Source organism: Myxocyprinus asiaticus, chromosome 3 (assembly GCF_019703515.2).
Source record: "Myxocyprinus asiaticus isolate MX2 ecotype Aquarium Trade chromosome 3, UBuf_Myxa_2, whole genome shotgun sequence".
NCBI classification, from domain to species: domain Eukaryota; kingdom Metazoa; phylum Chordata; class Actinopteri; order Cypriniformes; family Catostomidae; genus Myxocyprinus; species Myxocyprinus asiaticus.
The window spans coordinates 25,067,509-25,093,386 of NC_059346.1; the positions used below are offsets into that span (position 1 = coordinate 25,067,509).

General features: G+C 38.2%; 2 protein-coding genes across 5 annotated transcripts in view; both read left to right on the top strand.

Annotated features, from left to right (window-relative positions):
* The first annotated feature begins 3,258 nt into the window (after nt 1-3,258).
* LOC127421120 (ubiquitin-conjugating enzyme E2 G1) lies at nt 3,259-12,518 on the top strand. 3 transcript variants are annotated; one of them, XM_051663896.1, is made up of 7 exons: nt 3,259-3,437; nt 5,221-5,283; nt 5,563-5,665; nt 5,940-6,037; nt 6,916-7,094; nt 8,942-9,067; nt 11,031-12,518. In XM_051663896.1, the coding sequence occupies exons 1-6, from the start codon at nt 3,392-3,394 to the stop codon at nt 9,026-9,028; spliced, it is 576 nt and encodes a 191-aa protein (XP_051519856.1). In that variant the 5' UTR covers nt 3,259-3,391; the 3' UTR covers nt 9,029-9,067; nt 11,031-12,518. The 3 variants fall into 3 exon arrangements, with proteins under 3 accessions (XP_051519856.1, XP_051519875.1, XP_051519865.1); XM_051663915.1 differs by lacking the exon at nt 5,221-5,283; XM_051663905.1 differs by lacking the exon at nt 3,259-3,437 and having other exon boundaries at nt 3,461-5,414.
* A 578-nt stretch (nt 12,519-13,096) lies between these two features.
* LOC127421100 (rabankyrin-5-like) overlaps nt 13,097-25,878 on the top strand; it is a 30,066-nt gene continuing 17,284 nt past the window's right edge. Inside the window, exons 1-6 of one of the 2 annotated variants that reach the window (XM_051663871.1) lie at nt 13,097-13,177; nt 17,565-17,769; nt 19,554-19,672; nt 19,814-19,949; nt 21,112-21,235; nt 25,694-25,843. In XM_051663871.1, coding sequence (XP_051519831.1) covers nt 13,168-13,177; nt 17,565-17,769; nt 19,554-19,672; nt 19,814-19,949; nt 21,112-21,235; nt 25,694-25,843 — 744 coding nt within the window. In that variant the 5' untranslated portion in view covers nt 13,097-13,167. Of the gene's footprint in view, nt 13,178-15,719; nt 17,441-17,564; nt 17,770-19,553; nt 19,673-19,813; nt 19,950-21,111; nt 21,236-25,693; nt 25,844-25,878 lie in introns of those variants that run through there. The other variant, XM_051663878.1, reaches the window with a different exon arrangement.

A 25,878-nucleotide genomic window follows, 5' to 3' on the forward strand; every position in this document is an offset into this window, starting at 1 on the left:
AATTTAAATGTTTGCTGAGAATTCCTTTTTATTTTAGTGCATAAAACTCAAAAAACTGTATGTGGGTCAAAGTGGCTCAAAATGATCGAGCAGGTCACACATGATCATGTTCACTTATATCTTGAAATAGCTTGGCAGTGAGAGTCTCTGTCCAGTTAAATTGGGCCTTTCTTATCATACCTTGTAAAATCTTTGTAATTTATTTTGTTACGTTTTTTTCTCAACAAGTTGTGAAACATAGGCTGTCCAGAAAATGCGCAAGTCTGTCATACTTGTGAAATCATCTGTCCAAGCACTTCTCTAAAAAACAAAGCCAATATATAACACAGATGCATTCTTTTGAATAAATTTTTAACTGTGCATGTTATCAAACATGTTCTCTTTAATTAAACCGTAACTTTATTTGATCATGATATGTGTGATATTAAATGTGAAATTAAATAATATCTATAAAATAGTAACAAAGATGAGTTGAAACCAAACTGTGAATGAAGCAAATAATCACTATTCAGAACTTCAGTCAACTGTACTCTACATGTGAAATGGTATAACAATCCCCATTAGAAATTTAAAAGTGCATTTAAAGGTGCACTCAGTAATTTTTTGAAGTATGTCAAAGTGGCTTACATTAGGTTACACTGACACCTAGTGGCCTGGATGCAGTATCTTTCAAACACAGTAGTTTTCAGTTACCATGCCATTGTAAAAATTCACTTTGCATCGTAAACCAGGATTAATTAAATCCATAAATGAAAGTGTCCATTACCAGGGCAGTTATAGCGAGTAGTATTCAGCATGTGATACAAACATGGCTGCCTCCGTATGACACCCCTGCTCCATGTAGAATAAAAGAGCTTTTGTAAGGTTACTGATATGACTGAACTCTTCATCTCACATGAGTGGTCATGATTTTATACATATGTTTCAAAATTATTATTCATTTCTTTAGAAGTAAAACTTTTTAAATGAGGAAAAAAGCTACAGTGTGAACCTTTAAAGGTGCACTCAATAACTTTTGTCTTTGTGTCATCTTGGACTTACACGGACACCTAGTGGCTTGGATGCAGCATCATTTAAAATCAATAGAGCGCAACAGTCAGGTTCCGGAGGTAAAAATCCCATAAATGTTTTCCATAGACTAATTGATTTTTAACAATAACTTATAAACCTTTAAAGACAGACCTACCGTTAGCTCCGAGGTTGTTAATCCGTGGTATATGCTTCTGTTGAAGCCATCCATCTGCGTTATTTCAACTTTATTGTTTTAAAATCATGTTTAATAGCGGAATTCCTGGTGAACAAATACAGTAACCATGGTACAGCAGTGAAAGATCCACCAATCAGAGAACTGCGTCTAAGAAAGCCCGGAAAGTGACCAGAAGTGACCGCCCACTCTGAATGACGCAAACAAGTCGGTCTCCCTGCACTTATATATTTGTGTATATCAGAATACTTCACAATAAACATAAACTATATTGTTTATATACTTATAATCAACATCCTTTTAGTTGTATATATTTCCATAGTTTTATATTTGATCATGTCATTCGCAATGCTATATGGGATTGCAGTTCATGCCCTCTTGAAAGACGGCAAGTACACAGACTTGTACCTGTGACTTTTTGTTGGATTTTCAAATATTTTTTTTGCCTTAAAATAAAGTCTGTATTGTTGCGATTTACCTCGGAGCAGGTTGGTTTGGTTCATGCTTTACAACTCTTTAATGGAGGGTTTTTTTTTTTTTAAAGTCTATGATAGAAATTAATGGGAAAAATACTTCCGGTACCCAGACGCTGAATAAATGGGCGGGGCACTGTTGTGCTCTATATCAGATGCCATTGTAGAAATGTAGTATTCACAGTCAGCCATGATTACTTTAATCATTGAGTGAAAGTGTCAAATAACAGGACGGTTACTGAGATTAAGTGAGTAGTATTCAGCTGGTCATGTGATTCTAACATGGCGGCCCCCATGTGTGGACCCTCTCCATGTAGAATAAAACAGCTTTTATAAGGTTACTGATATGACTGGAGTCTTCATTTTAATGTGAGTGGTCATGATCTCATACATATGTTACAAAATCACAATTCATGTCTTTAGGAGTTAAACTTTTTTAATGAGGAAAACATTACTGAGTGCAGTGCACCTTTAACAGGGAACATTTTATCTGGATTATAATTTATATTACTCTTTACTATCGCCTAGTGGTGGAATAAAGCTGCGTTCACACTGCCAGCGACTTTGTGGCTTGGTGTCGCTGGACTCTGTGATCTGTGTCGCTAGTGGGCGTTCCTACTTTTTGTCGCTGTAACGTTATTGGAGGACTGCACGTCTAGCAATAACGTTTAAAATTGTGATAACGGATGAGACCTAATACTGGTTAAATTAAGATATCATTACAGTTTGACAAGGAATCAGTTCTCTTGTCTCTAAAATTGTACATTGTAAAGGACAATCAATCTATCATGAATGAATGAATCAAACTCACTCGGAATGCAGACCGTTTCTGACATGCTTTTCCACGCATCAATGTTTTATTATACCCATGCATGTGGTTACAAACAAATTATATAGAACAGTAAAAATCCCTCACGACGCTGAAACTTCTCTGTCTTGCGTGCACTCGTCCCCAGTCTGCCAGGAGACAGATGACGTGTGCTCTGCTGTCTTTACTCTCATTGGCAGTCGCTCGTGAATGTCGCTCGTCATTTGCATAAAGTTGACATTTTCTCAACTTCTCTTGTCGCTCTCCACGGCGATCTTTATCGCAAACTGCGAGGCAGCTCGTGTCGCAGGAAGTCGCTGTACTTTCATTGAAAATGAATAGGATCGTGTTGCTGTCTCGCGCGATGTTGCTGCGGCTTCACACTGTAAACATACAAAGAAAAAACATTGGCATTGACCCTGCATCGAACTAAGAACAAACAACAAATGTATAAACTGGGGTTGCTTTTGTTGAACAGCACATAAATCCGATCGTTGTTCTTAATTAAAGATAAAAAGTAAAACTGTTGTCACATCAGATGTTTGAGGTTTATTTAGTCTCTCATTACCCTACTTTGAACTATAATGAAAAAACAGAGGTCTATTCACTTTAAATAGCTCTACTTTCTCTCTTATCATTATCTGCATATGACCACCCATTCAAAGCCGCTGCTGTTTTTGTAATAAGTTTATGTGTTTGGAACATGCAAGTATCCTCCGCCCATAAGTACCCTGGAGCGCTCTATCCTCGCGGCCTCACAGACAGCAGTGCGCATGCGCACATCGGATCAGAATGTTGAGCGAAAAGGACTAGAGCAGAGACGGATAGACTCACAAGAAAGCGCAAAAATATTCTTCTCCTTAGTGAAGTAAAGGACTGTCGACATAGAATATAACTTATAATAACATGACGGAGCCCCAGTCAGCACTGTTACTCAGGAGACAGCTGGCAGGTAATGTTTTGAAGGCTGTCGGCAAAGAAGCTCGATAAACGAATGCTTGATGCGCCGGTGAACATGTAGCCTGCTAAAGCAGTGGCATCGGAGTTAGGGGCCGTTCACACCGAACACGTATTTGCGTCTGTCTGCGCTTTTTTATGTAAACATGCGCTACACGGACGTCTTTGACAATTGTGTGCTGTTCTATTTGTTGCGACTAGCTTTTTTAGCGCAAGAACGCGTTTGCTCTGAACGGCCCCTTAGCCGTTAACCGCTACTTTAGCTGCTAATCAGCTAAAGCGCTTGGTTTTTCGCTGCATGTATTGTCAAGCATTCGTTAGCCGCTACTTTAGCCTCCGTTCCCCCGCCCGCTGACTAGTACGATGCCTCTTGTTACTTTTAAATGCTATTTTGGTACTATCTATGATGGCTTATAAAAGTAGGAGCTGTTGAACTTCTGTATAAACAATCCAATTTTTACATTAGTATAATTGATCCAATTTTCCTGATTTAAATGTAGAAGTGCCAGGCTGTTTTTTCCCTATCACACTGGGGTTGATCCTGCGTTGTCCGGCCGGACGGACTGCACGCAGTCGGCTAGCCCGTGTTTTGACATCTGTGTCCGGATGCAGTTTGCATGTTAGCAGCAGCCTTCGTATCGTCTCATTAACGGGAGAAAAGCTCGCTGTCATTGGACCCATTTCTGTTAACCGCCCTTTAGTGATCAATCAAGACATTGTTGTTGTCGTGAGACATTAAAGGCGAGATTAATAAGCGTAAGATTGTGTGCCATCTACCCGCAGCGGGGTGATCAACTCCCTTTGTTTTTCTAGCATAGCTAACAGACAGTTAGACCCCCAGCCCAACTATACTCGTACAGTAGATTAACATATACAGTTTAGGCCAATGTTTTGTTGAAGACTTGATATTGGTGATATGGAAAATCACCTATTATAAGTGTTGTTACAAAGTTGTTTTTTCTGCTCTTCTTTGTCCAGCACACAGATTGAGCAACATGATCTGTGTGTCATCTTTAGTGAGCTCAAGCCAAAGAAGGATTTCTCCACTGGGCCCCATTTGCGCAGTACAGCCAACGAAGTGAATTTGTAGTAAAGGGGTCAAAAGAAGCAGATTACACCCTTTCTCAGTTTAAACCCAGTGTGTGTATATATAAGAGCATGTTTTAGGTATGATTCATGACAGCTGTCTCTTTGGAGACATAGCAAACTCGTGAAGCAACCCCCATCCCTCCATATTACTCAGTTTACACATGCAGAGGCAGCTCACATATTTCTTTCCAAGGGTCAACAGGGTGAGCATCACCTCAGCATGTCATTGCATCAGGTTCTGCAGTGGCCCTCTGCCTGATTGACTGATTCAGGGGATAGTGCTGTTTTGGTTGTCTCTCTTCAGCAGGACCAGCATGGTGAACTCATTACCCTCATTCTAAACTTGGTGAACCCTCAGCAGGAGTGTGGGAACCAAAACCTCCAAACATCCATTTAAGTTGGATTTTAAAGATACCAGCCAGGGAAAACATCTTGTACCAGCCTAACAAACGTGATTTTTATTGTAGATATGTGTCTTTTGTAATCTTTGTTTTGTTCGTCTGTGTCTTGTCCTGCTTTTTAACAGGGAAGAGACACTTCAGTAGTGATGCCAGACTGTCTTAGTGTTTCATGTGCTCATAAAAATGACACATCCGTATGACTGGATGACCCAACTGTTGTGTTGTTTTTGTCAACATTATGCACATCCTTTCATCCGCCAGTGATTTTGTTTTGCTCTCTCTTGCAAGAACACACCAAGCTGTCAAATGTCATGGCTAGAAATGGATTGATGTTCTTTGGCTCCAGGCTAAGTCAGTTTATCAGGCAAATCTGTCTTTTTGTTGTATGAAATGTTACCCTGACCTGAAAACAGTTTTGGTTGGTCCTATAATTATGGTTGTGAAAGGGAAACCTTCAGCAATAAGGGAGTCTCAAATAAGTGGTAAGGCAATAGCTCCTTTTATCATTACCCACCTTAAAGCACATGTGCAGCAGTTAGCCTGAAATGCCACATTGAGGTGATCGGTTTGTTTTTCCATCTTTCATATAAAACAGCTGATATGTATCTTTTGTCATTTTCTTCATGTTAGAACTGAATAAAAATCCTGTGGAAGGATTCTCAGCTGGTTTGATAGATGATAATGACCTCTATAGATGGGAAGTGCTAATAATTGGTCCTCCTGATACACTCTAGTAAGTATATTTTTATTGTGTTATGAAATGCCACATTTGACAATTCCAAACCTTTGATAACAGATGTCAGAGAATGTGTTGTAACTTCTTAATAAAGTTGTTATATCCTGAATATGTGCAACTTTAGTGCCAAAGCCCATATGTTTATAAAAAAGGGAGTCCTAATTGGCACTGTAATTGCAGAATATTTCAGTAAGTTGCACCCGAAGGGGGTACCATCAAAGTAACTCTCTCTTGATAATCACATTAAGCATGTTGTATTGTCTGTTTACAGTGAGGGTGGTGTCTTTAAAGCCCATCTTACGTTTCCCAAAGACTATCCTCTCAGACCTCCCAAAATGAAGTTCATAACGGAAATATGGCATCCAAACGGTAAGTTTGGGTTTACCCCACTGGATCTCATTTATTTATTTCTGCCCATGTTTATATTTAATGATTGAATGCTGAATGTCCATTTGAATGGTCATTTATTTGTTAAACCCAAGAAAGTTTTATGAGATTTTTTTTTTTTGTAAATTGTTTCTTTGCTCATCTCTGGACTGCAAGTAAATTTCCAAAACGAAGCATGGCAAGGAATAGTTATTAATATTCATGTGGAAAGTGATACCTGATTGGACAATCCAGGAATACTCATCAGGAAAGCTCTACATAATTGGTCGGAGAAACTATATCCCAACTGTAACCTTAACCCTATACCTAACCCCAACAATTCAGGTAGTGCTGTATTCATAAATGTGAATGACTCTTCCCCTGCCAATCTATCTTTCAGAAATCTGTTGCCTGCACAACATGGCTAAAAGCTCAACCACTTAAGTCCTCTGCCCCTTGTTCTATTTTTAATTTTGGCTAATTTGATTAATGCTTTCATCCTCCAATAACAGTGTTGAACTCTTAACTCTGTTTAACACGTTACTATGTTTAAATGCATTCAATTAAATTATTACAAATGTATCATAGGAGTGGTGGTGGCATAGTGGGCTAAAGCACAGATCTGGTAAGCAGAAGGTTGCCGGTTCGATCCCCACAGCCACCACCATTGTGTTCTTGAGCAAGGCACTTAACTCTTGTTTACTTCAGGGGGATTGTTCCTGTAATAAGGACACTGTAAGTCACTTTGTATAAAAGTGTCTGCCAAATGCGTAAATGTAAAAATTTAAAAAATCTTTCTAATTAATTGGCTCACCTGTGTAAAACAACTAATCACTGATATTCATTCTTTTCTCATTTCCTGTCTTGGATTGTCTTTGCAGTTGACAAGAATGGTGATGTTTGTATTTCAATATTACACGAACCGGGAGAAGATAAATATGGCTATGAGAAACCAGAAGAGCGCTGGCTCCCCATCCACACTGTAGAGACTATCATGATTAGTGTCATCTCTATGCTAGCTGACCCCAATGGTGATTCCCCTGCCAACGTTGATGCAGCAGTAAGTCCTATGCTAACTGAAGCGTCCCACTGTATGATGTGTTCTACACTAAAGTTTTAAATCTGAAGTATGTAACTTTTTCAGTGTTAAAATACTGTCTTTTGTCCCAGCTTAATATGCAGAGACAACTATAATTCAGTCATTAATAGGTTAACTTTCTCAAACTATAAACACTGTGTCTCTGTGGCGCTATAAAAATGTATGTTTAAACCCGCCCCAACAATGTTAGTCAACCAATGGCGTGAGTTGGGGGTAGGGCTGCAACTAACGATTATTTTGAAAATGGACTAATCCAACGATTATTAGAACGATTATTCGACTATTCGGGCGATTATTGCAATGATTATTCATTAGCACTTAACCAACCATTTAGCTTGTGCCTTGAGTTAAAAGGTTGTATTAAAATGCTTCTTACTAACAAAATAGAGGACAAAATCTTTTTTTTATTTTTTTTATAAATACTTCTAAATGGCATAACTGAATTACAGGAAAAAACTAAATTTCAAAATGAAAATACTTTAAGTTTAATTTGGTAAAAAATTAACTGCAAAAAAAATCCTATTGTTAAGTGTATTTTTCCTTGTTTTAAATATCTAAAAATCCTTAAAACAAGATCCATTTACTTGAGAAGCAACATAAGATATTTAGTGTTGCTTTCAGATAATGTATCTTGAATATAAGTGTATTTTGTATACAAGTGTATTTTTCACTTCTTTATACTTCTACCAGTGAAGTAAAGACAAAATACTTGTAAAAAATACACTTGTATTCAAAATATATTCTCTGAACGCAAATCTAAATATCTTATGTTGCTTCTCAGGTAAATGGATCTTGTTTTTAGGGTTTTTAGACATTTTTAAATATTAAATATTGTATTCAACATTCTCCGATAACAAATTTGTCTTCTGCAATATAGATCCTACAGTAAATATACGTTGTTTTAACAGCGTTTTAGATATTTATATTGTAAAATAAGCCAAAAAGGACTAAATAAAAACTTATTTTGTTGCAGTGTATAATGGGCTGTGACTACCCTCTCTCACCTTTTTGTTCACTTGATTTCGATCCGTCTTTAACTCACAAAAACAAACTCTTCTTAAGAGCTGCATCTTGCGTATTTTTTCACGATAAGATATTCACCGTGACACACATATTATAATTCAATACATTGCGAGTCATCACAATATCATCTCAAGCTGCAACAAGCTTGTGTGAGGGACGAGCAAATCAGCCGAGAAAAGTTTCAAACTCTCCACCTTTTGGGTCACTTCAAGTGATCATAGAAGTGGCTCTGACCGCTTCCTTATTATTTGAACTTTAATAAAAGAAAGTTTGGAGTGCGTCTGGACTGTGAGCTGTGTCTTCTTCCTCTCTATCATGAACTCGAGCTGAAGTGCTCCTCTTGCGTGTCATTATTAGAGTTCCATAAGATCTCATGTTACGTTCAATGAGATCAAAGATTATTTGACATCGAAAAGTTTTGTCGACAATTTTTTTTTTTTTATAGTCGATGTTGTCGATATCGTTGACTAATAGTTTCAGCCCTAGTTGGGGGCGGGACTGTCTGACTGTTTGAACAACTGCAGGCGAGGATGTATTCAGAAAGCTGTTTTGAAAACATTGTTTATTTGTACAGTTCTGTTCGGCTAGTGTCGCAGAAATTACATACTTCAGCTTTAATTTATAATATCTGTTTTATTCTAGTTCAATTAATGTGATTCCTGTGTTTTTTTTTGTTTTGTTTTTTTGCCTCATTACACATTGATGAATGCGTGTCAAAAGTTACATTTCAGAATTAGGTCTTCCCTTGCTTGTGATGTGAGTTGTTTCTTTATTTAATATCTAAGAAAGAGTGGAGGGAAGACAGACACGGCGAATTCAAAAGGAAAGTCGCCCGCTGTGTAAGAAAGAGCCAAGAGACTGCCTTTGAGTGATATTCATCCAGCAGCTTGTAGCATCACAATATTTTCAGGGTAAGCAAGTGGACTTTTACCTCCTCCTTTCACTGCCCTAGTCTTGTGATTGATATCATTTTAACTGTACATGGCTGTACAGCGTATTTTTTTCAGGGCATTGTGTAGATTGAAGGTGTAATATACTGTAATAGACATTGTAATATTTACCATAACAAATGAAAACACAATCCATAAAAAGTCAGGGGAAAAATACTGACATGGCTGATTTGGATAATATGAAAATCCTTGAAGCTCTGGTAATTATTAAATTGCCCATGTACAACTACTCTTGTCCAAATACGGCTTTTGTAAGTCTGAGTAGAGTTCTGTCAAAGTAAAGTTATGGGTAACTTGTTAGAAGAGGTTCATGAGGCCTGTGATTGAAATGGGGGTTCAGTGTAAAAGGTGTTTTTGTTAACAGTACTGACTCTCTATTGTCTGCTTAGCCCAAAGTCAGTCCACTAGAGGTATCTGTACACCCTCTAGTTCAGGGCCTTTATAAAATACTTGCAGCACTGTTTGCGCTTATTTGTGCATTAATGGGCAATTGCACTTGACACTCTAAAGCCAGTCTCACACTTGACAAGAAGCACCATGCCGTGTTGCTGGTAGGACAAGGCACAGTTATTGCACACAGGACAGTGCGGTGTAGGTGGCAGTCCAAAGTTGTGAATCCAGTCACCATAAACAAAAGTTACAAATGTTTTTTTTGTACATATTTAAGAGTGAACAAAGTGACTTTGAGTTTGCAGGTTAGTATATGACACCGGTTCAACTGCAACTGAATAAAATGGTGACGTTTATTATGCAATTTCTCTAAATGTAGCCTTGAATAGGCTTCATTCAAGCTATCAAACCACAAAAATTCATACTTGTAACTGAAAATACACTGTGTAGGCTATATGAAAGATACATATACACAATGTATCATCCAGTCATGACTAAAGTAAATAAGCCATGTCTTTTGATAATGATTTGGGTCAAATTTAATGGAAAGCTATGTGAGAGGCGCTCCATGGCGCTGCCGAATTTTGAGCAGCCTCCGTTGTCGTTTCTGGCCGCTTACATGCATAGAAAACAATTGTTTCGAATTTTAGAATTCACTGTGTCACCCATCAGACACGTCCGGTGTGTGACCCCCTTGTCTGTAGATGATTAAAAATAAATGTTTCCATTTCAAAAGATATTACTGATATTACTCACTGAGCACTTTATTTGGAACTTTACGGTCCTAATAAATTGCCTGACGTGGTCTTCTGCTGTTGTAGCCCATCTGCCTCAAGGTTTGACGTGTTGAACATTCTGAGATGCTATTCTGCTCACTACAATTGTAAAGAGTGGTTATCTGAGTTAACATAGCCTTTCTGTCAGCTCAAACCAGTCTGGCCATTCTCCATTGACCTTTCTTATCAACAAGACGTTTCTGTTCGCAGAACTGCCACTCACTGGGCGTTTTTTTGTTTTTGTCACCATTCGGAGTAAACTCTAGAGACTTGTGTGTGAAAATCCCAGGGGATCAGCAGTTACAGAAATTCTCAAACCAGCCCGTCTGGCACCAACAATCATGCCATGCACCAAATCACAGAGATCACGTTTTTTCCCCATTCTGATGGTTGATGTGAACATTAACTGAAGCTCCTGTCTATCTGCATGATTTTATGCATTTCACTGCTGCCACACGACTGGCTGATTAGATAATCGCATGAATAAATAGGTGTACAGGTGTTCCTAATAAAGTGCTCAGTGAGTGTATATCTGGTACATCTATCAGCCTCTTTTTCGCAACATAAGTATATGACATAACTAAAAATTGTGTGATGTGTTCTTTTGGAGTAATCAATTGTTGAAAGCTTGACATGTCTGAAAGTCTGATTTGGTTGGCGCTTATACTTTTATATGGATATGGTGTTTTTTTTTGTTGGTTTTTTTTTTTTTTTACATTTGTTGATATCTCTACTCTTATCTCTCTTGTCTTTCACAGGTCTCCAGTTGAGAAACAACATGGCACTGTTTTCTTGCACTCTACCACCCTATTGCTGGACTGGTTTTCATTGAATGTTAGCAGTAACAGGCTGGCATTAATAGGCTGCAATAGAACATAAGGCCATCACAGATGCTGACAGAACATGCCAAGCAAGTGCCAACAAAAAAAGAGAAAAAAACTTATTATAACTTACCTTTTCTCCTTTTTTTCCAAGTCTATGAACTGATACAACTTTCAGGAAGAAATTGTAAAGACCTGTACATAGCACAGACATAAAATCCGGATAATATATAATAACTGTTCCTATCCATCCAGCGAGACTTAGTACCAAATAAAATAGAAGTTCTGTAGTTAGAGTGTGACATCCTGTAAAGTTTTTGAAGAGAATAGATCATCTTCCACCCTCCCCTCCTGCTGCCTCACATCTTCTAGTGTGCATCAGATCTGTTACAGGTATGAGTGGCCTCACATACTCATCTGTCAGTTTGAACAAAAGTCTGCTTTGGCATTTTTCAATCATTAGAATTCCTCAAGTATGTTGGACAGCTCTCACTCGGGACACTTCAGGTAAAATAAATAGCTGAAGAGCACGTTCATTTGCTAATTGATTAGGGGGTCATGAAGGTATTTCTCTGGTTTGGTTTTTAAATGGGGTGGGAGGGAAGGGGAGTTCTCTTGCTTTGGCTGAAAGAGAGCTCTATTATAGAGGATGACTGCATTCTGAGTGTCAGGTTCTAATCTTTTTCCTATTCTGTTTTGGTGCGGGGAGGCAGTGGCAAGGAAACCCATCAAATGTGAATTTATTTTTTTTTTCCTCCTCTCTGAGCATGTTTAAGTTCTCTTTTTGGTTTTCAAAAGTGCCTCCAATTTAAATTGCTTGGCTTGTTACATGCCCTGCATCAAACAGGAGCTAACGGGAGTGACGTGTTAACATTAAAACAACTCAACATCCTCTGAAGCTTGTGTGAATGTGTGAGGTGGTTTTTTTCCTTTCTTTTTTCTCATAACCCTTGTACCAGCATTTTTAATTTTGTTTTGGTGTAGCAATAACTCTGCCCATTTGTGTGTGGACATGCTAAATTGGATATTCGCATAAGATGTCTTGTAAGGAAGCATAGATTTCTTCCTTTCATCAAACCAGATTATACTTTTTTTTTTTTTTAAGAGCTTGACATTTCTTTTTGTGTGGTGTCTTTGATAGGGTTCTTAGCCATGCTTTAAATGTAGGTTTCTCGCTAGCAGTTTCTGGGATTTAAACTGTGAGTTGAGTGTGTGTGTGTGTGTGTGTGTGTGTGTGCGCGCGCCTGTATCCCACTCTCTCTCCTCCCACAATCTTTAATTCTCTTGTTGGTTTTATTCTGGCTCTGACAGACTACTGCAGTTCTTTTGCCTAATGTACAAAGACAAAATACCGATGTATATTTTTCATGTTATGGAAATTGTCACCTCTTGTGAGTTCTTCTAAAATATAATTCTTTTCCAATACTTGTTTTTGAGCGTGCTTTCTGTGTGCAATTCAGTCTGTGTTTAAAGTGTTGCTGCCTATGCAGATGTCTAATGACTCTCCATTTATGTTCATAACAAAGTGAATTTACAATTTTGTAAAGAGAAAAGATTGATTGGGCATCATGAAGTGTAGGAAATTTGTTTTAAATAAAAGCTGAGTTCTGTTTCAAATTGACTTCACCTCTATCAAGGCAAACTAAAGAGTGTAGCTGCTATTTAGGTCTACTGAGACCTTTATACAACAGGCTTAGCCCTGTTTTTAGAAGGGTTCTGAGACTGTGTGCCAAAGAGGGCATTTATTTACATGCAACTCTTTATCCCATAAAGTTTGAAACAAACTTGTGGAAAGTAAATCGAATGTTCATCAGAAAGGCAAAGATGGTGCACCTGCACTCAGTGTTGAGGCACATTTAGCCTACCATTAAACTTACATATTCTGACATTACTTTTGCCTGAAAAACTCACATAAAGCAATATATATATATATATGTATGTATGTATGTATATGTGTGTGTCTGGGGGTTAGTTGGAGAGGAGGTAAGATTGCTTCTACACACATGCTCCTCCCCAATCGAAACCTTTCTCCCGCGATCTCTCGCGATTTTAGGCGACGAGCCACGGATCAAACATGGCGGAAGGTATGAGAATGGTTTCTTTCTTATTTTTCACGCCCTTTCTGTTTAATGCCTAAAGCGGTTGTTTCTCTATGCGACATACAGTCCTAATGTTTCATTTAATTGATATCACCACAGTTATTTGATGATAAATATGGCATCGCATTGAATTTGACCACATTAATGCTTGGATTGTTTTTTGTCTAGCTAGCTAGTTGCAAGTCTGGTGGTGGGCTGGGTGGTTGGTAGTGATAATTCGCCGGGTGATTTTAGCTCCGATGTTAATATATATATATAATATATAAAATACTCTTTAGTACACTGTGATCAGCGGCTCGTTTTTAGTAGGTCGATGTCTGCCATTTAGTGCATTTATTGCATTGTTGAAATGGGAATTGTTGATGTGAGATTATTTGGGAAACAAATGTCGCCCTGCGTTCTTCTTTAACACTGGGTTTCTGAAATAATCTCAGAACAATCATTTTCTTGTTAAGTCTTTAATATGGGTCTTTATCACTTTCAGTGGGAAATTCAGTTAACTGTCCAAACTGCCATTGCGTTGATCTAATGTGCATGATCAGTGTATCTGGGAGTATTTTAATGTTTGGATACATAATGTGATGTAGGTATATTTAATAAGTGTATGTGAATTACGTACTTTAAAAAAAAAAAAAACATGTCTTTGCCAGTGTATTGTTCGTATAACTATTTTTGCATCACAGTTACGTCGCGACAGGCGGTTGTAACCGTTAGTTTTATCACAAAGCTCATTTTTATCACCAATGACATCTGCCCTGAGCTTCCCTCACAAACAAAATACCATTCTAACCATTGCTGCGACAAGCTATGTGAGGGGCAGTTCAAACCGAACACGTTTTAGCGTCAGTCTTCGCTCTTCGCCTTTTTAATTTTAATTTGTTTTATTTTTTAAACAGACGTTTTTGCCCATTGCGCCGTGTCTTGAGGTTTTTTCAGCGCGTCTCGCAGAGGTGCTGCGTTTTTTAGACGTTGTGTCTGTCAGCTAATAAAGAACTTACGCTTTCGAGACACGAGAAAACGCGTCCGGTCTGAACGGGTGATAATATTTGTAGCTAATGCCTGATTAAGTTTTATTGTAGTAACAATTTATTTAATTAGCAGCAACGATGGTATCTTGGTTTAAACCACTTTTAGTTACCATGGTAATTTTTGTAAGGCTTTGCATCCAGATCCATTTCTTTATTGTAGAATACTTGGAATACATTTAGCACAATTTCCTGATTCTTGAAAAACACAAGTTATTTTCACTCTGAATTAATTGAGAAAATTATGCATATATTTGTGGATGACATAAGCAGGTCATTGCTTCACACGGTTTCCTCATCTGATTGGCGGATGAGCTGTTTAATACTTTATGAGACCTATTTGGACAGCATTTAGTTGCTGATTCCTCAGGACACTCAATTCTAGAATGGAGGCTAAATGCCAGTGGCTCAAATATTAAACTGAAACTTGCTAATCTTACACAACAAACAGGCTTAATTGTTTGCAATGACTTATCAAGGCAGACTTTTCTATTCCCAACGCCGATGCTGAAAATTGTAGTACTGGTTTTGTCATTGAGTGACGTTTTGACCAAATACCAGGCTCCGAATTGGTGTTTTGGCAGCAATCAGAGTTTTTCCTGAAGATGTCGACTGTTAAAGGGATAGTTTACTCAAATGAAAATTCTTATCTTTAACTCACCCTCATGCCATCCCAGATGTGTATGATGTTTTTTTTTTTTTTTGCTAAACACAGATTTTTTTGAAGAATATTTCAGCTCTGTTGGTGCCAAAATTTTGAAGCTCCAAGAAGCACATTGTAACAAAGTTCGTTGTTGGACAGATAAAGGAGGAAGCGGGAGCCGGTTTCCATGATTCACATGAGTCAGACTTTTAACTCTCAACAAACAGAAACTGGTTTTCAGTTTACAGAAATTAAGTTCCGCTTTTCAGCATACACAAAGCACTCGGTAGCATACACGCAGTCTCTCGTGTGCCCCTCTCTCTGTGCGCCTGGCCGTTTTTATCTCCCCCGTCTCTCACTGCAAACACAAACAGTAATTACCAGCAGATTCATCTCAGGTGAACCTCCTTACCACTTCCTCTCTTCCCAGACTGGCATTCGACCGTGCCATCGCCTCCACACACATAAAGGCATCATAAAAGTAATTCATATGACTCCAGTGGCTAATCCATATCTTCAGAAGCGATATGATGGATGTGGGTGATAAACAGATCAATATTTAAGCCCTTTTTACTATAAATTCTCCTCCCTGCCCAGTAGGTGGCGATATGCATGAAGAATGCGAATCGTTAAAAATGAAAGAAAGTGGAAAGGTGGAGATTGATAGTAAAAAGGACTTGAATATTGATCTGTTTCTCACCCTCACCTATAATATCGCTTCTGAAGACATTGATTTAACCAGTGGAGTTTTTTGGATTACATTTATGTTGCCTTTATGTCCTTTTGGAGCTTTAAAAATTTGGTATCCATTCACTTGCATTGTATGGAACTACGGAGCTGAAATATTCTTCTAAAAATCTTCATGTGTGTTCAGCAGAAGAAAGAAAGTCATACACATCGGAGATGGCATGAGGGTGGGTAAATGATGAGAGAATTTTCATTTTTGGGTGAACTATTCCTTTAAGGAGTTCCTAGACTAGCTCTCTCAACTCTTGAGCTAATGTGGAACAAAGGCAAAGTGTTGCCTCAGCATTCAGGGGAGACACATTCAGGAATAAATTCAGAGGGAAGAGGAAGCAAGCGGCTTTGAATGTACATTAAGCTGTGAAATCCTCTAGTTACTCATCCAAGACAAAGGAAAAATGACCACCGTCATTATGCAGTTTAAGTTGTTGCATTAACGATTGAGTGAATTAGGCTCCTCCTGAGAGGATACAAACTATTGGGTTTGTGGTTATCATGAATCGGACCCTGTTAAAATAACTTGGAATGTGTGAAGCTCTCATGTCCACGAAATGCTTCTCTTCTCATAAGCAGTGTGTGTGTGTGCGTGCACATGCTCAAAGTGCCCTTTTGCTTTCCTTTATCTGTGTCAGCAGATTTGCTTTTTTTTATGTTCATGTGAAATACATATTTGTCTCACTTCCTTTTACATGGCATTTCCTACTTCTTCACTTCCCTTTTGCTTCATAATGTTTTGATTCATAAGTTTTTTCCTTTCTTGTCCACCTTTTGCCCAACTCTTTTACCTCTCATTCTATCCACCTTTTTCACAGGCAGCAAAATTACCCATTATGCTTAGCGCGTTCTTCCAATGCGGATGCAACAGACTTCCGCTTCGCAACTTATTCCCATTACCAAGCACTATAATATCACTAACAACAGTCAAAAACGGAAGAACAGTCTGTGTTTACTTAAAAGTAAATCACTTTCTCACTAATGTCAGCGTATGGACATTAGGTTTCGACGGCAACCCTGAATAGATGAGAACACAATCACACACACATTTGCATGGAAAAGTTACTGGACTCTAACACTCTCTGCACGCACCCTGTATGTGTGTGTGTGAAAGAGAGAGAGAGACAGACAAACAGCATGCAGAGAGAGCGAGAGAATCCACTAATATGATGCGCTAGATTTCATTGCGTTTCTTGTTGTGCACTTAAATATAAAAACAGCCAAATCCCGGACATTTAGGGAATCTAGAAATCCAACCGGATGCTTTATTAAGGTTCGAAAAAGAGGGTGTATGGTCATCATAGGTTCCATTTAAAAAAATCTTCCGATTTATGGCATTTTTTCTGCATTAACAATTACCGCCTTCTCACGCACTCTGTCTCTACCTCATTCACATACACTCACAGCATGATATATCAACCTCGTAAAGATGATTAATAAAAAAACAACAACAAGGAGCTTGGTTTAAATGTTTTTCATCTTTATCTTCCAAAATGACGGACTTCATTTCGAATTATCTGTCAATGTTTTAAAAAATAGGCAAGTGACAGAGAATTAATTTTATGCAACCTCTGATTACATCATCTGGTTTGACTTGAAATGTTTCAGCATTGGCAGCTTTTGTGGGGGCTTATTTTTGTGACATTCATTTTACAGTAGTTTTTAAGCCACCTGTAGTTGTTATAACGCCCTATAACAGCGCATATTCATCCAGAACCTCCGCTGCTCGCAATCACCTGTAACGTTAGTCTAGCTGATAACAACAACTAAGCGGAAGTGTGGAGCATCCGAGAGGAAGTCTCTCGCCGTAATGGCGCCGCCCATGGAGAAGTCAGGAAAAAGGTGGATACTTTTCTCTGTTTGATCTTATCCGTTTACCCGTTAATTTTCTCTTACCTCCTACCTAATTTCCTCTCCACATCTCTACACGTCGGTCTCCTTATTCTCTTCTCGTCGCTGTCAACAGAGGAGGTGCAGAAATTGCAGAAGCACCTTGCTCTGCTCAGGCAGGAGTATGTGAAGATGCAACAGAAGCTGGTGGAGACGGAGAGGCGGTGCTCCATGCTGGCTGCCCAGGCCTCTCTCCCCGGCTCCGCCTCCCAGGCCAGTGAGTCCTTCATCAGCCGCCTGCTGGCCATCGTGGCTGACCTCTTCCAGCAAGAACAGTACAGGTGAGTTCTGGGAGAAATGGACATAAACTGTGACAAACTGCTGGAGCAGTGGTTCATAACAAAATTTGAAGCTATATATTGCATATATGAAGTCTGTTTTAAGGCTGTTAAAGACCCCATGAAATTGGAGTTAAACGTTTTAACTAAAATTAAAATTCGGATACTTTTAGCCAATGTCTAGTAGCTTTAAGGGCCTCTATATGATGGTGTACTTCTAAATGTTGACAGAATTAGCTTTTAGCAGATATAGCCTATGCATTTAAAATCTGCAGTCTCTCTCTTCCAGCTAAAACGACGCAGGAAAATTCTTGACATCACAACGTTGCTAAGGAACTTTGTCCAATCAAAGGCATTCTGCAACAAGAATACATTCTCCCCTTACTTCTGTTTAGTGTCCCTGTCTGTGTTTTAACCACCTCTGATGTTGCCTTTGCAGGGCACTTTGAAGGGAGCACAGTGCATGCTGTAGGGTCTTTCCAAACACAATTTCTATTAAGAATCACTTTAAAAGTGAGTTCCAAATGAAAGTTATCACCTTTCAGCCTTTTAAAGCTCTCACAGTGGAGGGTATTTATCTTCGAAAGGATAAAGGGATGATCACTTCTGAACAGAGGTCTGCACGGGCCTTAAAATGAAACCCGAAGCACGAGACGCTGAAGAAAAAGCGAGACGTGGTGCAAAACAGAACAAAAGTGTGCAAAAACACATTAGGTGTGAACGGCTCCTAACTCGTCTGTTTGCGCGTGTCTGTGAGTGAGAGCGCGTGCACGAAACAAGTTCGGTAAGCCTGTTTATTTTTTCATTAATTACAAACCCGAAGTCCTACTTGGAAAAACTGACCCAACCCAGGTTGCAGACCTCTATTTCTGAATGGAACGTGTCACAACACATTGCTCATTTGCATTGACATGGCCCAAAACATGCGCCATCGTCGTGAGTGTACTGTTAAGCAGAGAACGGCTCAAGCAACTGCTTCGAGGTGAGATGTTTATTTTATTGAAATATGTTGAGTGCCAACTGTATTGCGCCATGCAGTAGTGCTGATTAGTAAACCATTTATTTCTGATCTTTCATTTATCAGTGTGTTTGTAATAAACAGTAAGCCATCGTTTATTGCTAAGTAGAGGTCTGCAACTCAACCCGGGCCCAATGGGACCCGAGAACCCGTCGGGTTTCGTGCTGGGTTTGGGTCAGTTTTTCAAGTAGGGGTTCGAGATTTTTTATTAATGAAAAATTAAATCATCATGCAAATAAATCCCATTGGTTTTAAACAGTAGGCCTAATTTTTTTTATGAAAGAAAATAGCCTAATTTCTTATTCTTTTAATCTTGAGTGAAATTTGATCTGGTCATTACTTATAACAGTTTTCAAGAAGTTTCCCTCGTTATAGGAATAAGTAAAGTTGATTGTGACTTTCTGCAATACCCAACTAGCAATATACGTTTTTATATATATTTAAATTTTTCTTCTAAGGGACTTAAGTGTATTACAGGAGGCTGAAAGAGTTTTACTGTTTCTATGGGGTCGGTAAAGATGTGAAGTAATATTACAGTAATATTAATATTTCCTTTTATTGCACTGTGTGCTTATGAGGTTACAGAATGACCCATCTATGATTTTGGCCAAGACTTTTGTCTCTGATTTTCCCCCACTGAGACCATAAATAATACATAACATCTAATATATCAAATTATACTGTAGCTGATGACTGCACGTTTTAGAGTGATCTATGTAATACCTGTTGAGTAAGTCCAATATGAGTATGAAAATGTGTTCTCTTTCAGTGATCTAAAGGTGAAGATTGGCGAACAGAAGCTCAGTGCTCATAAATTCGTGCTGGCTGCCCGGAGTGAAATCTGGAGTTTAGTCAACCTGGCCTCCACCTCAGAACTGGATCTCTCAGGTAACAATAAATTCTGTTTCATTCAACCTGTACTCGAGAGGTAGGGTACCTAGATTATGTTTTGGTTGATCAAAATCCAGATCCCTCAAAACTGAACCTCTCGTTGAATTCTTTCATTTGTATTGGCATTTTTGTTGCTAGAGGCTAAACCAGAGGTTGCCATGGCAATGCTGCGCTGGGCATATACGGATGATCTTGAGTTAAGTGAGAACGATGGCTTCCTTATCGATCTGATGAAGTTAGCCAACCGCTTCCAGCTCCATCTGCTACGAGAAAGGTGGGAACAGTCTGTTAAGATTAAAAGATATGATTGACTGGATGGATTCATGACTAATAAGCCACATGTTGCATCTTAACATCACATTGTGATTCACCGTTATTAAATGTCTCGCTGCATACCAAAAAAAGCCACATGAAACTGCTCTTGTCGATCAGTTAGATCACTCAACATTTTAGATCAACTACAAGTGTATAAAGCACCACTCGGCATCGACTGATATGAAGCACAATGACTTTTGGTGATGTATAATTGTTGCTCTCGATTTATACAGTATTGGCTGTAGAAAATGCTAGAGAAGAGTAGAGGGCCTGTTCTAATGCGTCATGCCATCAATTTGAGCCACTGTGGTCCATCATTGAGTTCTGCCTATCAAAAGAAATCGACATATCTCTGAAAGCATCTGCTGTTGTACTTGGTGTTTACCTGAAAGAGGCTTTTGTGAGATCCCCCATCATCATCATTGTGCAATTGTGAGTCAGACATGTAAACCTGTCTGGGTGCTTTAAGTCACTTTAGTTAAAAGCATCTACTAAATCGCAAGCAAACAAGCTTTTTGTGCATTATGCTAATGATCACCTCAGTTTTGTCCAATAGGTTTCTTTTTAGTTATTAAAATATAAAAATGCTAAATAAATGTTCTTCCTAATTAAAAATATTTTGGTCATTAATAAATAGTACTAAAAATATGTTTAAAATGCACTCTCACATGAGATGAAAAATCTGCTTTTATAAAGTTATTTTGCATTGAGTGGGGTCACCTCATGGGTGCTGACATGACAAGCAGAATGCTACTCTTCCTATCTTCGTAAACCCTCCTATTATCAAACACTTTTGAAAAAAATAATCATGGCTGGCAGCGAATACTTTTTGGTAACTGAAAACATTTTCTTTGTCTTGATTCTGCAACCAAGCCACTTGCTGTCAGTATAAGTCCAAGACGAATGCCACATTCTCCAGTGGAACATACAATTATGGAATGTACCTTTAGGATTCCAATACGTCTTGCAGATGAGGTTGACAGTGTCATGGGCTCTTGTTTTAATTTGTTTTTGTCTGAGGTGATGTATTATGCATGTATTATGTAAATAGCAATTTGTGACAATTGACTGAAGGTCAGAACACAAAGTAAACTCAAAACCTTTGTTGTATTCCAATGTAGATGTGAGAAAGGAGTGATGTCATCAGTTAACGTGAGGAACTGCATCAGGTTCTACCAGACAGCCGAAGAGTTGGACGCCACAACATTGATGAACTATTGTGGAGAGATTATTGCCAGTCACTGGGTAAGTCTCAAGAGCTGAGTCATCATCCTCATCCTCAAAAGACTTATCAAACTTAGACAGATGTGGGATTTGTTTTATAGACACACACGCTTTAATATAGGGCTGCAACAACTTATCGATAATTATCAATAATAAAAATCATCGACAATGAATTTCATTATCGATTAGTTGGATATTTGTGCCGAGCATGGAGAAGCTTCGTCAGTGACGTCACTTTAGAGCCCAGTGAAAAATGTGTTGCATGATAACTCGTTTGAAAAACGACGGAGACAAGTTGAAGCGGAAAAAACATGACCCAAGATGCCCATCGCACGAGAGCACTTTAGAAACACTTCAGAGAAGATCATAATAAGCATATAGTGTAATGTAGACCGATTGCTGCATCAGGTGCGTTGAGAGGGCTTGTGCTGTTTCATGCACTTAAGACTTGTTTCTTTCCAACGCATAACTTACATTTGACTGCTATTTTGTTTGTTTTGTAATGTATACATGTGATGAATTCAAAATCAGACACGTATTTCCATTTTGCAAAAACCATTTGTCATGAGTCTCCCCTTAAACTTTACCGAGCATGCGAGCACGTGCGCATCCACGTAAATCAAATTGATTGCAATGGAGAAAGGGAGCACAATCATTTTGATTACACGTGTGCAACATCATACCGTGATTTCAGTTTCAATGTAATCAGTTATGCAGCTTTCATGGATGTCACAATGTCTCAGAGGTCCAAGTGTGCCAGCTTTTAAAGTGTTTTAGATCGTTTCTCATCTTGAAAGTGCATGTAATACAATGAGCTTAGGATGTCTAGACAAAAAAATCTAGGATGAGACTTTTTAGCGCGAGAGTGAAGCTGATGATTGTACTATATAAATTCTATGCTGAATATAATGTATAATAATGCTGAGGGTCCTAATATTTGATAGTTCTGATAATGCCAAATGTAATGTCTGATTTCACCAGTAAATTTATACTATGGCAAACATTATTTTACTGGATAAGCATACTCTACCATTAAAAGTGATTTTTCGAAAATAATAGTTTAGAAACATATGAGTGACTATACTTTTTAAAACTTACAATATGAATTTTAAATACTTAATGTTTGTAATCAGTAACATAAATATGTCTATTTCAGCTGGGCAGAAATATTAATATTTTTATTCTGGTGTCATTTTGCCCTCTTCTGGGCTGATGTTTTGTCCAACTCCATCCCTGATGGATCATTTTACTCTTTAATGAATAGTACTTTTTGTTAAGCTTTACAAGTAAAGGAACTGTTTTGCATATGTCCTGAAAGTAATAATAATATTAATAATAATAAATTCAAACTTTTCATGATCCGGGCTTTGTTCAAAGTTTTATGAGAGTATAGAATTGTGTAGTAGAATTCAGTACCGTAAATCGAGCCAAATATTCACGCCTTTTATGATTTCATTTGAAAAATCACATTTTAATAAAATGCAGGAAATAAAAATTTAATTTTCAGATTAATAAAAAAACAAACAAAAAATAATTGAAGATTGATCGATCATCAAAATAATCGTTAGTTGCAGCTCTACTTAAATATCTTATTGAAGATTGCAAATGTTTTTCTTCATTTCTGGACATTCATTTCAATTGCCAGTAGTTCACTACAGTTCCAAACTCTAAACCATGATTAGTGGAGCCTGCTAAGGCTATCATAGTATTACTATAGCCCATACTTGGGGTTGAGGATTTGAACAAACCCCAGCCCTAAGGTATTAATCTTTGGCATGTTATTCATCCTGCACCATTTGTACTATGAACTTGATTACCTCAAATTGTGCGGCTGGTTGTGGAGAGATGTGCTCTTGCTTTTCTTAGTAATTGGAATTGAAAAAATCGTAAAAGACTTATATTGAATAGGAATGCCTTAGAGGTTTGGGAATGGGATCCTACAACTTGGGGTAGCAAGTAGCTGCCTAGCAACCACATAACAATGCCCTAAACTAGGGCTGGGCAATAAAACGATATCTATATTTATTGGAAAAAATAAATCCTAGATATCGATGACAAACTTTTGAGTAATTTTCTAAATTTAGACTACATCTAGATGATCGGATCAGGTATGTGTAGCTAAAAACGCAAGCAGTTTGGCAAATTTATACATGGCTAACTGAATCACAGTTGTAAGGTAATACAGTTATACCCAGTAAAGAGACCAGTATGAACAGTGATGACCAGGATTTAAAGTTGAAGTTTAAATCAGTTGAGAGAGTGTTTACTGAAGACAAAGTTCTCTGCATTTCCAAAGGCAAAAGACAGAAACAGAAAATGAGTTGAGGATCTAAACTCGAACTAACTTAGATTACAGAAACAACCATAATTATAAGCATATGCAAATTAATTGACATCATCTGTTACAAGTACAGAGTTCTGATAGGTGAACTGTACAGATAGATTTTGAAACATCCAAACATGGTGTTCAGTTCAACTACCTGAATGCAGTCATTCAAAAGATAATATTTTTAAACACCAAGTCAAGTTGGTCTGCAGATACAGGTCAGAGATAAGTCGTAGATCGAGAGGGCTCTTTTCTTTTTAGATACCATTGGCATTCAGTTCCTCTGACTTAGTCACATGCCACAAAACTCCAAACAATTCCTACAATGACACCATAAGACATAGGCTATCTTTTCCCCAAGGTTAAGTCAAACTTTGACTGGAACACAGGCCTTATTCAGCTGAAACAAACATGATGAGAGAGCAATACGTCCAAATGCAACAGAGCAAAGTAAGGCAGAAATATACTTTTAGTGATGAATGCATTTGTGTCAGTAAATACATGTGGTACATTAATGACCTAAAACTTAAACACAATAAAATGCTTGATTACTTTTTGATTATAACAATTGCTAGTGAATGTATTCAACTTATCAATAGGCCGAAGAGACCGAGGTAAACCCACCCCTTCACAGTCATGATATTAGCTAGTTAGGAAGTATTAGCTGGCTAGCAGCTACCTCAAGTAGGTATAGCTGCAGGCTGGAGATCTTCAAATGGGGGTGGGATCTCCAAAAGAGGGCGGGGTTACTCCAAAAGGGTGTGTGGTTATTCCAAAAGGGGGTTGCGCCAACTTCAAATGGGGGGCATCACTTCCGCACACGGTTAGTGTTAGGAAAAGGGTTAGGTAAGGAACTCCCTATATCTTTGCTGGTGGTTTGGAGATCATGCCCATTTTTGGAGCTCTGCCAAAATCTTTCTTGGCTACCTCGCCCTGTTGTCATGTAAACCAAGAAGGGCTCTGTGTAAATCAGTAGTGAGGCTCGGTAGCCGCTAGCTAGCTGTCCGGCTAATATGATATTGTTGTGTATCAAACAAGACAGCACTGACAGTGCAATCTAGCTATCGACTGAACACAACAAAAACTATAAAATCAACACCATTGCTGTTTATTTATGCACTGTTTTTTAAATGTTTTTTCATGATCCATAGTTCTGTCACAGGCAAGAAAGTGTTTGTTCTTCTTGTGATGTTTATTGGCAGTTAGCATCCAGCTTATGTTGCATTCCTGCCACCTACATAGCTGGAGTGTGGAGCATCACAAAGTCTTTCAGTGGAGTCACTGTCCTTTGAAGACGATGAAGTTGGCAAAATTTAATCGAAAAGGGGCCACACACCTTATGTAGGATTCAGTCCTAAACTTAGTATACTTCTTAAACTCCAAATTGAAAGGTAGCTTACCCTGTGGAGTTTACATGTAAACAAACAAATTATTTTTACATTCTTGAGGTCTAACAAACATGTGGAATGCATTTCCTCCCCCATTAATGTTATTAAATGTATATTGTGATAAATATCGATATGGCCATATTGCCCTACGCTAAACCCACTAAGAACACCTTAGCAACCGCATTGCAAAACTCTCACAACCACCAACAACACTCTAGCATTGTGTCAGCTGGATTGTTTTGCATTGGCAAGGTTTTATCAGAAAGTGTAAAAATCTAGTTTTATTATTGCAGGACTTATTGGTTGATGAATTACTAAAACCCCAAAATAGAGCCTTTGCTAGTAGAAAACATCTTTCCTTCATTTCACTCTCTCTGTTACAAAACAGCAGGCTCTGCTTGATGTTTGGGGACTCCTTTATGACTTCTCATATATTCCTGCAGAGCATAATGATTGATTCTCAAGGTTATGTTTATGGCTGGGGTTATAAAAGAAACATTGTGGTGGGTATACAGACACTATCTGCTGACTGAATCAAACAAATCAGTATGGGCTCAGCAGACTTTAAAAAAAATCTTGATACAGACTGATGGGAGACTGAGATATGTGTAGATGGCATATGGAGTCACCTGCTGTTTTAAAATGAGGAAAGCATTATGAGACTGTGTTTAAGTGTGTTTGATTGTAGACATGAGGGTGTGCTAGTGAAAAGTTCTTAAATTAGTTTAATTGATCTCTTACTTCTTTCCACCCTCTCTCAAACAGGATGACTTGCGGAAAGAGGACTTCAGTACTATGGATGCTCAGCTGCTCTATAAGATGATCAAGTCCAAGACAGAGTACCCCCTTCACAAAGCTATTAAAGTGGAAAGGGAAGATGTGGTATTCCTTTATCTAATAGAGATGGATGCACAGGTAAAGAGACCTGAATAGAACTAGAACTGAATCAA

Excerpts from the sequence above, each read along its gene's own strand:
- LOC127421120 (XM_051663896.1), top strand. The coding sequence starts at position 3,392 with ATGACGGAGCCCCAGTCAGCACTGTTACTCAGGAGACAGCTGGCAG. Across the intron at positions 3,438-5,220 it reads ACTCAGGAGACAGCTGGCAG|AACACACCAAGCTGTCAAAT; the intron begins GTAATGTTTTGA and ends CTCTCTTGCAAG. Across the intron at positions 5,284-5,562 it reads GTTCTTTGGCTCCAGGCTAA|AACTGAATAAAAATCCTGTG; the intron begins GTCAGTTTATCA and ends TCTTCATGTTAG.